The sequence below is a fragment of the Passer domesticus genome, chromosome 7 (assembly GCF_036417665.1).
Source record: "Passer domesticus isolate bPasDom1 chromosome 7, bPasDom1.hap1, whole genome shotgun sequence".
Classification (NCBI taxonomy): domain Eukaryota; kingdom Metazoa; phylum Chordata; class Aves; order Passeriformes; family Passeridae; genus Passer; species Passer domesticus.
This window is the reverse complement of record NC_087480.1, coordinates 34,983,153-34,999,033: the sequence shown is the minus strand read 5'-3', so window position 1 is coordinate 34,999,033 and position 15,881 is coordinate 34,983,153. Positions and strand designations below refer to the sequence as shown.

The 15,881-nt window shown below is 43.6% G+C and overlaps 1 protein-coding gene across 1 annotated transcript in view; it reads right to left on the bottom strand.

Annotated features, from left to right (window-relative positions):
- Window positions 1-15,881, bottom strand: part of ACBD6 (acyl-CoA binding domain containing 6) — an 82,883-nt gene that overhangs the window by 46,476 nt on the left and 20,526 nt on the right. The window contains exons 4-5 of the mRNA XM_064427643.1: window positions 10,499-10,584; window positions 433-538 (exon numbers count right to left, since the gene is read on the bottom strand). Of these exons, the coding sequence (XP_064283713.1) occupies window positions 433-538; window positions 10,499-10,584 (192 nt within the window). The remainder of the gene's footprint in view (window positions 1-432; window positions 539-10,498; window positions 10,585-15,881) is intronic.

Here is a 15,881-nt window from a genome sequence, read left to right as displayed (position 1 = left end):
GCCACAACTCATTTCCCCTCTATCTGAAATGATGAAAAGCTTGTGGCATGTCAGAAATCCAGACTTCATGGGTCAAGAAAGCGGTTTCCCTCATTTCTACTTCTGTTTGACCACATTTAGTGTACAAAGTGGGGAAAGGGAGGTATTCAGAAGATGTTACTCTGCAAGTGGCTGCTGGTATTGCTGAAATTAATATGGAAACTAAGTTTGTGAGCTGACATGCTACAGCCCCACAGTTAGACATCCACACTACCAGAAATCCAGAGGAAAGCTATTTCCAAACAGATTACTCTGCCTCAACAATCAAGTGTTTGTCCAACTGTTGCAGCACCTTGTTACAACAATTCTAACCATGGAATTTTAAAAAGGAGTAGCAGTGAATTAATACACAAAACAGATAAAAGATTGATGGTCCTTATCTTTTCTCCATACCTCCTCATCTGTGACATTCACATCCACTTTTTTTGATTGAATGGCTTTGGTTACGTAGTCAATGTTGTTTTCTCTGCAGTAATCAAAAATGTTCTTGTCCTCTTCCCTATTCAGGAAACAAAAGCAAAAGAAGCACCATGTTACTGCACAACACAAAGGCTACATGCACGTTATATGCTCTAACTTTGTTACAGATATTTCAGTGCTGTCATTGGATCCAAACAATTCTGCACATGCAGAATAATGTGCTTTTCCCCACCTCCCCCAAGTTAAGAAACAGAAGATCCTGCTTCCTAGAAAATCAAAAGTTGTTTTTAACAGCATTATGTCCAGACAAATGTCAGTTTATTCCTGTGAGATGGCACAAGAAATGTATGAAGTTAGCCAGAAAAATCCATGTTCAAGTTCTGGTATAAATCACTGCAATCCCATATAAGAGAAAAGGCTAAAGCTGCTCTTCTTGTAAGAGCCACTCTGGGTCACAAGAAAGCCCCATCCAATGCCATCCACCCTGGACAAAGGCCACTAACATGGCTTGGAGAGAACAGCAGGACAAACAGGAGACCTGCAAAGCAATCTGTCCCTGGCTAAACACACGTTGGATCCTGGATACACCACCAGCAAGGGCTTGCTTGGAACTGCTTGCAGGTAGAAGGATCAGATGATCCTGAGATGACTCAATCACAGGTGCTTGAGTCACACCTACAGCTCCTCTTACAGCTAAAAGCAATGTTCTGGCTTTAGACACAGCAGAACTTCCATCCTTACCTGCCAAACAAACATCTTTAATGAAGTTAAGACCCTTTACAGATTCTTACAATAATAATACTTTTAGACATAAGTACACTGTGCTGTTAGCAGAGAATAAAGAAAAGAGGCCATTGGTTTTCCAGAAATAAGCCAAAAGCCCACATAATCCTCTCTCTTTCTAGTTTCCAGATGAAAACCATGGTTCAGATGAGCCCATCAGCATTGCTATGGGACTTGGCAGCTTCACAAGAGTTAAACACAGAGTTGTTGCCCCACATGACATCCCCAGTTTTCAATCACCTTAACTAAAGACCTTCTGGATGTCCAGCGGAACTCAGACTGACAGCCTCAGTTACTCAGAGAAAAGGGAGCTTGCTGGAGCTGGTCAGACCCAGTAAGGAGCTCAGTCTGCTGTGGGCAGGAGAGATGCCACAGGGAAATTTGAGAACTGATCCCCTGGTGCTAAAAGGCAACAGCACTTCTCTTCATCTGCATTGTTCTTGAACTCACAGGCTGAAGAACTCCAGGAAGGAAAAGTAAAATCTAGATAACATTGGCATTTCTGAGCAATGGCTTACAAACAAAAAGTGACACTCTTCAACCTGTAGTCCCCCAAAAACGAAATGCCAGCAAGGCCATGTCCTCTGCAGACTGCCATGACACAACTTTGACTTTGTCTTTCATTGTTATGCATCTGGCTTGCTCAGTTACAGTCTGATTCTTCAGACCTCAAGCATCTGTGTCCTGCCAGGGTGCCAGAAAAAGGTGAGAAAAACCACTGATACTTGCTCCAGTGGCAGATCCCTGCTTTCTCCAAAGAATTCACTTTCTCTGCCCTCCCTCTCACCTTGCTGCCTCAGTAGCACAGCTCTCAGCACACCACCCCTACCCTTTGTACACAGGCAGTGCCTGCAGAGACACCTGAGCTGCACCTTTCTAGCGAAGAGCTGGGAGCCACACAGGATTTCACACCCTGTTTAGGCATAAGGACATGACAGGAGGCTCCCAGTTTCTTGACCAGTTTGTCATGAACTCATTCCTTGGAGGTCTTGCCTGCTCGTTACACATAAGCTCCGGGGAAACAGATCACTGAATTCTTTAAATGCAATTACCTTGAATTCCGGGAAAAAAAGAATCTCACAGCAGGATTAGAAAAGGCAAAAGCTTATACTGCTGGAGATGGAGCTTGACAGACTCATGATGGAGGTCACAAGACATGCCTGCCCCTGCTAACAAGGGCTGATGTGATATGCTGGGAAGTCCCTGCAGTCCTACCTTGTTAGTCCAACCTCTCCAACACAGCCCTGGCTGCCGACAGCAGCCTTTTGGGAGAAGCTGCTTTTCAAACAGTGCTGTACAGGAACTTGGTTCCCCACTGCACAGCCACACCTCCCTCATTTGTTACAGATCACTCTTTCTTCCATAACACCAAAGCAAACCCCAGTCCCCTCTCACCAGAGAGGCCCACGACCATCCCCAGTTGTGATCACTCATCCTGGGTGATTTTCCATGTCACAACCATGAGCTCGGGCTGTGCCCTTCCCTCCCTGGCAGTGATGCCACCTGGTCATTCCACATTCTGCAGAGCCCTGACAGAGCTCACAGGGCAGCACCAGAGGTACCAACAGGGACGTGTGTCACCATGACATTTTCTGAAAAACCCTCTTTGTCCAGGATTCTTCTCCTGGGAAGATGAGAAGCCTGAGAGGAAAAGCAAAGCACTATTATCTGATAAATTCTCTCTGTGTTTTGCTGCTTTAGAATGTGGTCTGGACACTGTTTACCAACAGGTACATCTTTGATTGGTTCCATGTGAATTGTGTTTAATGACCAATCAAAGCCAGCTGTATCAGACTCTGAACAGTCATGAGTTTTTATTATTCATTCTTTTCTAGCCTTCCGAGGTATCCTTTTCTCTATAGTTTAGTATATAATTTCTTTTAATATAATATCATGATACAATAAATCAGCTTTCTAAGAATATGGGGTCAGATTAATCTCTTCCCTTGTCCTGGGACCCTCCCAACCACAACAGACGTGGCAGCCATAAAGCACCTGACTGTGCTCCATAGGGAGCATCCATAGGGTCTGTGCCAGCAGAGAGGGCAAAGCAACCCTGCCATACCACAACCAGCCCATTTTCCCACCACAGCCTCCAGACAGGGCTTTTAATGTCTTTTCCTGAGGATATTATTGTCTGTAAGGGGAAAATGACCTGACACAGCTATTTGGATATGATTTAGTTTTCTGGAATAACCAACTCTGCAAATGCTCTATATATCCCCATTCCAAAAAACCACTTTTCTTTCAGAAGTGTCCACAATGGAATTAATCCAGAATACCAATTTCCCCACCCGAAGAGAAGGTTTCGGGAAATTTCGTTCTTCTACTCTGCATTTATTTCTCAATCTTTAAACCATTCCTTTGCTCCTGATGCCCTCCTTAGAAAAAATAAGCATATATTATATCCAACTTTTCTACAAATATTAACAAAAAGAAACAAGCCCTTTCTGGTCATAATGAGAACATTTTACCTACAAATAAAGTAATCATATGAAGCTGCACTGCAGACATTTAAAACAACCTGATCCAGCTAAAACCAGGAAGAGAAACTGAGGAAAGAGCTCAGAGGAGTTAAACCCAGACTTTTGGAGGGACCAATACTAGGGAAGACATTCTTCTTGAATGGTGTGAATGGAATAACAACAAATTACTGTTATTTGCTGACTTTGCATTGAAAACCACACAGTACAAATAAGAAACAGAGCTTGAAATCTTGGCAACTGTTTTTTCCCTTCCTTTATTTTACGTATGTGAATGTGCATATAATAATACCTCCACTGTAGTAGGTACAGGAAAAGAAAAAGATTGCAATGATTTTATCAGATGTGTTCCTAGCCGGAATTTGTACTCTTCATAAAACTGGTAAGAGTCAGCAACAAGGCCCAGAAAGTGATAGAAACAGGCATAAACCAGACAGAAACATGTGAGAAATACAGAAGGGACAGTGCAAAGACATGCTTAGATCATGTTATGGGCAAGAAAACCCATTGCATTTCTATCAGTATTTTCAGAAAAATCTCAATTTAAATAAAAAATACAGTATTCAGGACATCTTCAGATGAGAAACATCACGAAACTCAACCTAATGGAGATATGCACAATCATGCAAAACCTGTAGCTAAAAGGAAGACTTGGATGCAATTTTCTTTACGTGTGAGATTGTTGAGATAAAAAGGAGTCTTCAAGTCAGCAAGCACCTGACTGTCAGTAAAGGCTGGTAGAGTTTTTATATCTATTTCCTGAGGACAGCCAGAGGGGTTCTCTTCTCCCTTGCTGATGGTCCCCAAAGCTATTTCCTTGTGCTCTCCCCCATTCCCAGGAAGAGACAGTAATTCTGATTTAAAGATGAGTTGAAGCATACCTGTTGCCTGCAAATAACACATGGGCAGCTTTTTCCATTCTTGAATAAAAGGATTTGGAAGAACTTAAACCAAGTCATGTCTCCCCAGGCTTAGAAGGCTTTGCAAGCTTTCTCCATAGGCTGTCCAAAACACACGTGTTGAACCAACAGGTTTAAAACAGCTCATGGAAAAGTTCTGCTGCCAGTTGAAAATTTCCTTCTTATTTGGAGTGCTGTAAAACTCCTTGCTTTCCAAACAGCACCAAGGCTGTCACTGAAAAGGGCAAAGAAGAGATTTGAAATTCCCATTATTTTACCCTTGTACAGAGAATACCCTCCAGGTTTGCCGTCCCTTTCCTCCCCCTCCGCAGGTTACCTCCAGCGCAAGGCTCAGGGCAGAGAACTGAGACCAGGCTCTACTCTGGGCATCTTCTCCCGTTTTCCTGGGGCTGGTCCAAGGCACATCCCAGTGGATTTGCAGTGGAGTGGCCCCGGGTGCCACTAACAGGTGGCTCTGCCCGTGTGCTTGGCAGGGCGCTGCCGAAGGAGCGGAACGGGACGTGCGCGGGGAGCGAGAGGCGCTCGCAACACTCGCTGTTTATGGCAGGGCCCTCGGCCCCCCAAGGGACCCATTTTCACATAATCTATAATTATCTCTTCGCTTTAATCGCCTCGTCACTTCGGAGGCTCTCCTGGGCACAGGAAGAGGAAAAGCTCATTAACTGAACCTTTTCTCCTCTCTCCAGCCACCCATAGCTTTTAATTGCTTGGTGTTGTTATTATCTATCAGTGCAACTGGGATCATTTTCATAAGAAAGGGTGGTGGGAGGGAGGGAGGCAGGAGCAGCTCCCTGAGGTACGCTCCACAGACAAACCTTTGCTTTCTCAATTATTTATGCCAGCTGAGGTTTTACAAGTTGAATAAATCCATAACTCAAGTTTATTTTGAGCCGGCAGGCTGTCCCGAGGGAAGTGTTGCCCACTTGCCGGCACACTCGTGTGCCATCCCTGGGAGAGCCGCCGGGACATGGCGGGACATGTGTCATCCAATTCCCCACCCACCGCACAGGAGGCGGCTGGAAAAACGCCCAGTGGGAGCCACCACAGAAGGATGGGCTCTCCAGAGGGAAGGCAGGCCTGAGCCCTCTGCACAACAAAGCAAAGCCCCAAAGGTCACTGCTCCGGGGACAGTAAAAAAGGAGGGAAGCAATAAACTTGGCAATCATCTTAAAGTCAAAAGATTGGTCTGCTGAACATCACCATGAGGAACAGGGACCTGAAAAACCCCAATCCCAGCTGCCAGGACCTGCAGGTGTTTTGCTTGAGCACACCGTGGGCTCCACAGAACCAGGAAAGCCCTTCCACTGGGATTGCACAGCCCAGCACTTACGTGAGTGACACATCTGTGGCGCAGCCACCCACACGCACAACGCCAGCCCGTAATTCCCAACATGGATGCCACACGTCCCTGCAGCTTTACACTCATTTCCAGTGCTGGTGTTCCCAAAAATAGGGCTGGAGGGAGATAACAAAACCCCAGCCGTGCTCTGGAGCACGGGGCTCATCCCAAAAGCCTTCGCTGCTCTGAAGCATCATCCTTGCAATGGATGCTGGAAGCAGCTCTTTAAAATTCAGCAGCCTTTGTGCCTGACCACATGCAGCGACCTCTGGTATTTTCTGCCAAAACAGTTCATTTGTCTCGCACAACAACTAATCAATTCCCAAGGCCATCCATCACGGGGGCTCGCACGAGCCGGCCCGGCAGCGGGACCAGATGGCGGCTGTGTTAGTGGGATTAATACAATTCTGATGGATTGCACGGCATCAGGCAGGTCCTGCACACCAGGGGTGCCTGCTCCACACCCACGTCCTAAATGTTTGCCCCACTCATGATTGGGGTTGCTCCCAAGTGTCTGGGAGAGGGTGGTTTTGATCATAAAAGGGGTTCTTCAGCATCCCTCTGGATGGAAGAAGTAAAACACAGCTTGGGGAGGCCTCTGTGCTGACTGGCAGGTGTCATTCCCATCCTGGCATGCCAAGGCCCTGAGGAAGCAGCTCGTGGCAGAGTGCAGGAGGGCTCCCCCAGTGGAAGTGGAAAGGGACACGGACATTTGGCAATGTTATTCTCATCTCATTCTTCACCTGCCAAATCAATGTATTTGTTTCCTGAAAACACTTATAAACTGTCTACCCCTTGCTGCAGCTTAAAAAAACCCTGAAAAATAAAGCTGCATTTCCAAGGCTGTGGTATTTTTGGCATATCTCTCAGATTGTGTCTTGGATGAGATTTATACTGGTAACACATCAGTCAACCTCAGACCACTGATCATGTCCCAGGTTTGTGAAACTCCAATTATAGTGCTTTGATCATGAAAGAGCTCCACTACTACTGCTTTGTTCTGGTAATAAGACCAGAAAAGGAACATAAAGCTTTATGTAGCAGTAAAAAACCCAAACCACCACTACACCCAGCCTGGAATGACAGCTAATTTCTAAATTTTTCCTTCCAAGGGAACCTCCAAGTCCCACCACCAGTCACCAGCATGCAGGAGTTTTATGCAGTGCCTGAGGGGACATAAGTGATTTGCAGAGAAACCCAGAGGCAGAGCACTATGCTAATACATCCTGCAACTGCTCCCCATTACTCACTGGGGGTACTTGAGCTCTTTATTGCCAGGGTTTATTAATGACTCCTAATTGATGACCAGTGCCCAATACCCCAAAGTAAATAACTGCTAAGCCTCATTAGCTCAAGAGACCTTCTCCTGATTTGAGGGCTGATCTATGAACACACAAATTGCACTGATTTACCCGAATCTCTTTCTAAATTGATTTAATTAGATCGGTATAACCTGTTTCTGTGGATGCTCTTGAATTTATTTGGAATCAGTGCAATGTACTGTGAGCCAGACTGACCCTTTTTCTATCTTGTTCTCAATTAGAAACATTTGAGATAATTAGTGATAAGGAAAAAAGTGGCCCTGGCACCACCAGAGTTCCTCCTACCGCTGATCCACTTTAGGACAGAGTATGGCAACTTCACTTTGTCCATCATTTAGATCTGCATCCTAAACCCCAAGCATTTCATTCCACAAAAGGAACGTAAGCATTATTTAGGCATCATTTTAGACACTCAGTTTGAAATCAATGGCACTGCTCTTTGTTGCTAACTACTGCTGATGGCAAACGAGGGGTTTATTCTACTTAAAACAAAACCTCTCCTCTTCATACCACACAGCAATGGCTTGGAGGGCTTTGATAAACTGTTCCAAAGGTTCTGGTAAAGAATAAAACAAGTGAAGCTGCTTAGGTGACCCTTCAGAACTCTGCACCTGCATTCTTGTCTGTTCTGGTGCAAGCAGAGGTCCACATAAATCAGCAGCCTTTTCCTGCCTTTGGATCAGCAGAATCCTAAAGGGCACATGGTAGGCTGTGTGTGGCAGAGTAATACCTGCTGAGAAATTGCTTCCAGCAGTCTGTCAGGATTCAGGGCTGATGAGGACTCGAGTTTTAGCTTTTAGTACACAAAATAAGGGGTTTTCCTCACTAATTCTGGGCTTCTTTAGTGATCCTGTAACAAGAAAATACTTATGCTATTAACAGCGCTGGGAAACAAACTAAAGTGGTTTGATTTCTATTCAAATTTTTGCAAGCTTGTTGGACCCACCCAGTCAATAAAAGAGTCTGCACCAAAGTTTCTTTTCTCAGATAGCAGTTTTGAGGGAGCACACACATACCCACTGAACTGACAGCACGGGACTTACCCAGAGCTATCAATGTGTTAAAGTTCATCTTGGCTCAAGCTAATCAGTTGTCTTTCCCCATAAAATTTTTCATGTTCTTCCTCTACAGAAAGTGCCTTATTTGTTTTTATTATAACATTATGTTCTATGAAGTATGATGGAATGCTAAGCTTATGTTTTTCTAAGTAACCACTCACAGCCTCACAAAAGTCACCTTTCCCAGGTAAAGCTATGGAACCAATACTTGCTCTAGACAAACCTGGACACCAAACCTAATGTTTAGAGCCACTCCCTCTTTGGTTTATCAGCTTGCAGGTTTGGTACCAGAGCAATTTTGCTGTTTAAGGCTATGTTTTATGAGTGGCATTATCACACTAGAGATGTGCCTATACTTGTATGTTTATTCCCTGTTCCAGGAAGAGAATGAACAGTAGACAAAAGAACCGGGAAATGTGAAACTGTCTAGCTCTGTGGATAGATGATGGTGACACTCGCTCATTCCTGTCTTGCAAGGAAGACACTGATGTCTGGCAGTCAAATTGAGCTGATGGACACATGAGTTGCCATGCTGCCAGCAGAGTCAGGACACTTAATTCAACAAATCTCAGCAGAATCACCCTATTCCAGCTGTGTGGGAGACTGCATCTGCCTACAGCCTCATTTGTAAGAACAGCTGTGCTGTGCTAAACAAACTGCACCTATGTTCCTCATGGTATGTTTGGAAAAATGTATTTGCATCTGTACTCTTGGAAATAAAAACGAACACATGAAATATTTAGGCTGATCAAGTCAACCAGAGCAAACTCTGTTTTTCTGTACATTATTCTGTATTTCAAACCCAAGAAAGGTATAGGCAGCACTTGGGATAACCAAGACTCTGACAGCACTGTAGGGATTTGCTCTACCCCTAAAAGGAGAGCTTGAACAGGATTTAAGCCACAAAGCCAAACTGTGAGATCAAGGATATTGGCTGAGACTGCCTGATGGAGCAGGGACAAAAACGGAGCTGGTGGTCAGCAGAAGTGCCACTCCCCAGTGTGTTAAACCAAGGTCACACCTCTGCCCAAGGGCCAGGACAAGCCAAAGATGTGCTGGCTCTCCATGCAAGGGGAGGAAGCTACTCCTGGCCAAGTACTCCCCTCCACTCCACTCCAAAGTGGATTGCAATCCCGAGGGAAATGCCTGCATTACTGCCAAGCACACATCTGCCACCCTGCCTGCTTACTACAGCTGCCTCCATTCCTACCTGAGCTCTTTGCAAAGGGTTTGGAGCCACCTGATCAACATTTCTGTTCCTTGCTTTGTGACAACAAGTCAAAGAAATGCTGTGCTAGAGTTTTAACTCTTTAGGTAAGTTCTCAGCTGGAGACTGCATGTTGAGAAATCAGTGTTCACACTTCCTGGATGTAAAAAGATGCAAGACATTCATTAAAAAATGGGATCATACACATGTAAATGGGTGACTACACGACAGGAAACACTCAAAAATTTAGTCTTCTCTGACTGTTCATTTTAACTAAAAATATGATACAGTATTCTAAAATTTCCTCCACAAAATCATTTAGGTATTGGAGTTTAATATTACATCCATGATTAGTAGCCTGGAACAGCAAAAAAATAAACCAAACAAAAACCATTCAGGTGTCCTTATTCAGCAGCTAATGTCACTTATTACTTGCACCTTGACAGTTTTAAGTAGCATCCACTCTAGTTCAGTAAATGCAGAGCTGGCTTTTCTAGCTGCAGAGCCTAGAAAAAAATTAATTTGATATAAGGCACAAACTGTCCCTGAAGGCAAACATTGTCCAACACTAAAACCTTCACTGAACAGTCCCTAATGAATGTATTGGTAAAGAAATAACTATTTGAAAAAGGTAGTGCCTGAATAGCTTTCTATTAAAAATATCCAATATTGCCATTTTTTTAAAGCCATATAACTGAAAAATGGGAAGCCTTGCCCTTCCCCCACATCTTGTGCTAGGGAAAGGTTAGTACCTGGCAATGATACAGGCAGATATTGATTTAAATGATTATGGACCTGAAAAGTTCTTTCCTGTCATTTATTATCCTGTTGTAGTTGCCACCACACTTGTGCAATATTAAAAAAAAAGCTAAAAAAATGACATTAGAAAAACACAGTTTTTATCCGAATTCCAGCACAGATAATCACCTGATTATTTCTTCTTCTTGATATAATGAGCTGATGACTGGGCCTCCAAATACAGTTTTGCTTTCCTTTCCCCTCTTCTCTGGTGTCTGAAAGAAAAAGAAAGATTGGTCCAGCATCCTGGCTCCCATGATATTCCCAACTCTCATTCCCAGCCCTGGCCCCTCAGGACCCAAAAGCTGAGCCTCTGTGAGGCAGCATAATATTCTGTTACTAGATTGCAAAGCTTGCCTTTATAAATCTATTTAATATAGATTTAAAATTAAATTTTATAATGGGCAGCATTTCCAAATGATTTACTCCCAGGAACTCTAGGATTCTGAATGATTCCCACCATAATAGAAATGAACAATTACAATAATGATTGATCGATATGGAGCCCCAGGCCTACCTTTTCAACAAACCATCCTGCAGCCTGGGATCTTCAATTGCCTGACTTTACATTGATGCCAGACTTGCAGCAGGGGTAAGTGCCTGCTGTCTGAAAGCCTGACCCAATTAGGGGGTACAGGGAACCAGAAACCCCAGCTCTTCCATGGCATTAAGTATTTTGGTTTCCAGATAAGCAGCCAAAACTGGTTTGGAATTTGCAGAGGCAATTCCTTACAAAATCAGCCCATTCATTGCAACTTGCTGCTGCCAGTGGACAGGTGTGAGGCTTTCTGTGCTGGCAGTGTCACACCTAGGGTGAAAAAGATCAGGAGCAAAGTCCCAGCCTCCTGCAGCTCCTCTGCAGCTGCAATACACAGCATCACAAAAACCTGGAATGATTAGTTTCACTCTCCTGCCATGAGCAGGGACACCTTCTACTGGACCAGGGGGCTCCAAGCCCCCTGCAGCCTGGCCTGGAACACTGCCAGGGATCCAGGGCACCCACAGCTTCTCTGGGCACCCTGTGCCAGGGCCTGCCCACCCTCCCAGGTGTAAGAGCCTGAATGAGAGATGCAGGACTCCAGGCAGCTCTTCAAAATGCAGTTTATTGTATCCAAGACATTACAGCAGTCCAGGGTGTGGGTGACAGAGCCAGGCCTGGAGACCCTTAGTTTAGGTTACAAATGCATTATATACTTTTCTTTGCTGAGCATCTTAATACAGTAGAACCAATCTATACCTTAACTTTTATCTATAGCCTATCATAACTACTACAATTACCATATTCATGTTACTATTCCCCAATCACTAAAAGTTAGTGCATTACAGTTTAAGATAGAAGTTGTTTTTCAGTTTTCTTGCAGTGGAAAATTCTGAGACCTTTTTCTACTTGCAACATTTGCTGACTTGTTTGCCTGTGCTATCTTTCTGTTTGGTAAAAACATCTTCTTGTTTGAGGTGGGTTCATCCTTTGTTCTAAGTCATAAAAACCCCCTTCTAACTAACATACCCTTTGCCTCCCTGGTTAGCCAGTAAGACTGGCTCAGCAATTCTTTTCTTCTATATCAAAACTTGCTTTCATTTCTATTCCTTCTGCAGATTCTACATTCAAAAACCTTTCTGCCAAGCATGCATATCTGTGAGACTTTCTTGTCAAACTTTCATCCTTCCCAACAACAGGAGAGAATTTTTTTCTGATATCTAATCTAAACCTATTCTCTTTCAATTTGAGGTCGTTCCCCCTTGTCCTGTCACTCCAGCCATTGTAAATAGTTTTTCTGCATCCTTCTTGCAGGTTCCCTTCAGGTACTGGAAGGCCACAATTAGATCACCCCGAAGCTTTCTCTTGTCCAGGTTGAACAACCCCAGTTCTCTCAGCCTTTCCTCATGGGAGAGGTGCTCCATCCCATCTCATCCCTTCATTACACCCAAAAGCACTGCTGTACTATCTGAATTCCGCTTAGAAATATATTGATTTTTTTTTAAAATAAAATATACTTTGTCTTTCTTTCTGCTCCTCAGGTTGCTTTTGTTTTAAATCAATGTACTAGTTCCCTGTAATACATTCACTTTTACATTCTGCCCAGCTTGAGCCAACCAGCTCCACCTTTCAGTTCTGTACCAGCACAAACCCACAACATGAGGTTTGCAGATATCATAGACAAACTTCTTTACAAGGAAAGGAAAGGAAATTGGCTTTGAAGACTATTCCATGGCAAGAAGGCTCTCTCTAATTTAGAGTAGAAAGTGACATGAAGTTCTCCTTCTTCAAGGCAAAGGGCTGCAGAGTCTTAACAGTGCAGTGCCCCTCTTAAAAAATTATTTAGCAGGGAACCTTACTGTCCATCAATTACTTCGATTTCACTAATAAAGTAAAATTAATTTCAGATCAACTGAAAGTGCACAGAAGAGATATTCCTATACAATGAAGCTATACTTACTATTAGTCTATGCTGTTTGATACAGAGGGATGATGGGCATTCAATCAGTGTCAGAAACTGCAAAAAAAATTTTAATCTATATTCTTTTATCTCTTCCCACTCTAGTTCTTGGTTAGTGCTTTTTTTCCAAGTCAGAAAAAAACATTTGAAAAAGTACATTTAATCTTTCTAGAGGCAGAAATTGTTAAAAAAAAGATTTCTAGGATTAAGTTCACCTTCTTTGCACAACGAATGCATTTCTACCAAAGATTAATCACATTGATTGAGTACACATAAGGTCACTGGGAAACTTAGTGATAAAGGCTCTCCCAAAAACACTCAGGAAAAAACTTCTCTGGATTTTAATCTATATACAAGTTACTTTGTCCAAGTAGCTTTTATCTCATCTCTTTCACACAGAAATAGGTAATTCAATATTCAATTTATGAATGTTGAAGCAAGCTTATTCCATCACAGTCCTTGATATGTAAAACAAGTTTACGAAGAAGGTCCAGGAAAAGATTCTGTTTTCTCAGTATTTAGCCATGAAGACAGAGACAAGGCTCCACCACTCATCCTCAGGGAACTTTCAAAGGGGAATGTGTCCAGGCTTCCCAAAAGAGTTAACTCTGCTGCAGCACAGATACAACTGTTTGTTTCAATGCAGACACCAACTGGTTTCTCTCAGTGCAGACACCAACTGGTTTGTTTCAATGCAGACACCAACTGGTTTGTTTCGATGCAGACACAAACTGGTTTGTTTCAATGCAGACACAAACTGGTTTGTTTCAATGCAGACACAAACTGGTTTGTTTCAATGCAGACACAAACCGGTTTCTCTCAATGCAGACACCAACTGGTTTCTTTCCAGCTGTCTTTGACAACCTGCCTATCCATGAGCTCATCTGCCCACTTCCAAAACCCTTGCTGCCCAGCCTGCCAGCACTTCCATGCAATATCTGAGCATGATGTTCCAAACTCAGTGACACAAAAAGTGGCGCAAGAAGCAGCAGTTCCCTCCAAATCACGTCACAGCTGCTGACAGCACCAACACGAAGCGGTGTTTTCATTTGTTGTTCATCCTGGCTGAAGGGATCAGTAAAGCACAGATGCCCTTTTCCTTCTTAAATATTTTGAAATTTTTACAGCAAAAGAAAGCTTTTAGAGCTACTTATATGCAGGTAATGACTCATGAGTTTAAAGTCACATTACCCCGCAAACCACAATGAAATTAAAAACTGACACTGCAAATTTCCTGTCTCCTCTGTTAAAAAGGCACTAATAATTAACTATGTGGCTCTCAATTAAGCCAGCTCCATTTCTTTCACTGCTGGCAGCACTGTCCAGAAGCACTGCAGATGCACATGGAACTAGTAATAGTGAAGGAATAGCATGATCCAGAGCTTCCATAATTTGGAAGCTGAACCCAAGGGAGATGACAGTAGGAGCATCCGCAGTTGGACCGTGCAAAAGAGGTGCTGTAGGAAAGGCAAAATTGCTGTGGACTCCATAAAGACATTGCTCCATGCCAGATAAAAACTGTGGGAATAATGAGAAATTTGTGACAGCGCGTGAAGACACCTTGGAGGACTGCACTTGTGTGCCAAAGCACAGGAAGTGGCATGTAAGAAACATGGGAAAAGATGATAGAGAAGTGTAAGACATGCCTTAAACAGGGAAATTTCTCATGTTTGCCCACTGATTCTTTGTGGCTGGTGTACAATTAAGGCTGATGTCAAAGTCACTGCTCCTGTGATAGTTAACTTTGGTGGGTGGGTCTGGCTGGCCAGAACCAGCATAAATCACAGGCAAATCTGGGCCTCAACATCAGCAAACGTCCTCCTGAAGAGACATCTTCTACCCCCTGACTCCAGATGGGCTCAGGGACTGGCACAGGGAACTCCACTAAGCCCAGAACTATCCTTCTCAAATGTCACCAGGAATGCCAGGAGAAAAGCCACACTCCTCCAGGAACACACAGCGGAGCATCCCTGTCCCTGCCTCGGTGCACTGGATTTGTCAATAAGAGCCCAGCCTGATCCAAGGGACAATGGCATCCTGGCTGGCTGTCACTGGCAATGCTGCTCCAGGCAGCCTCAAAGCCTGACAACCACTTTGGGAACAGAATGGAAATACAGGGACTAATATTTGCTAACATCATTAATTCTTTTTTTCTTCCCCACTCCCCCTTCTTCCTTTATCCACCATGTCAAGATGTATACTTTTAAATTGTTGTCAGCCATAAAACAGACGTCGTGTCCCAGTTCAGAGGTTAACATATAATGACAGACACATTAAAAACCCTGTCCAATGCCTCACTGAAAATTTCAGCTCCGTCTTCTCTTCAACAAGACAGTGGCTCAAACTCACTTGTAAGCTTTAACAACATTAAAGCCTAATCATGATTGAAAAATGAAGGAGAAAGAGAAGATGGTTTTATCATACTAGCATTATGGAAATGCAAAACAATTAGAGACAAACATTTTCTTTGAGAGGGTTTTGTCACAAAACTCACATGATCCATTTTTCCCTTGACATTTTTGGGGAGTGAAATGAAAATTATCATTTAAGAGGGGGAGCAGTAGTTTCCTGATGGGGGTTGGTTTGGTGGATCACTCTCTTGCCCTATCCCTGAAGACAGGACAGGGATGGATTGTTTTTCATTTCCACACCCAAGCTTTGTTCCAATTTACACAAAACAGGCTACAACAGATTTAACAAGATGGCAAATTCATGGGTCCTCCCAATGACCCACTTCAAGCTCGAGAGCCCGAAGTAGCTATAGATATGCAAATGAACTCACTCTCCGTGATTAGCTGGGATGGAACTGGACACGGCTATTTACATGCAGGGCAAGGGACTCCTAATTCTGACAGAAGGAAGGTACAGAAATCCTACAGAAATCCTACAAAACAGCAGGAACAGCACAAGTTTCAGTAAAGCCTTTAAAAAAAGGGAAGACCATAATTTCCAGTTAACAGAAGAGCTAGATCCCAGGCATGGGTTAAATGTCTGGCTGGTTTTGCATGCCCAGACACCCAGCAAACACAGCAATAGCTATTTGGCAAGGCACGTGGCTGTGTTGCACTGCACAT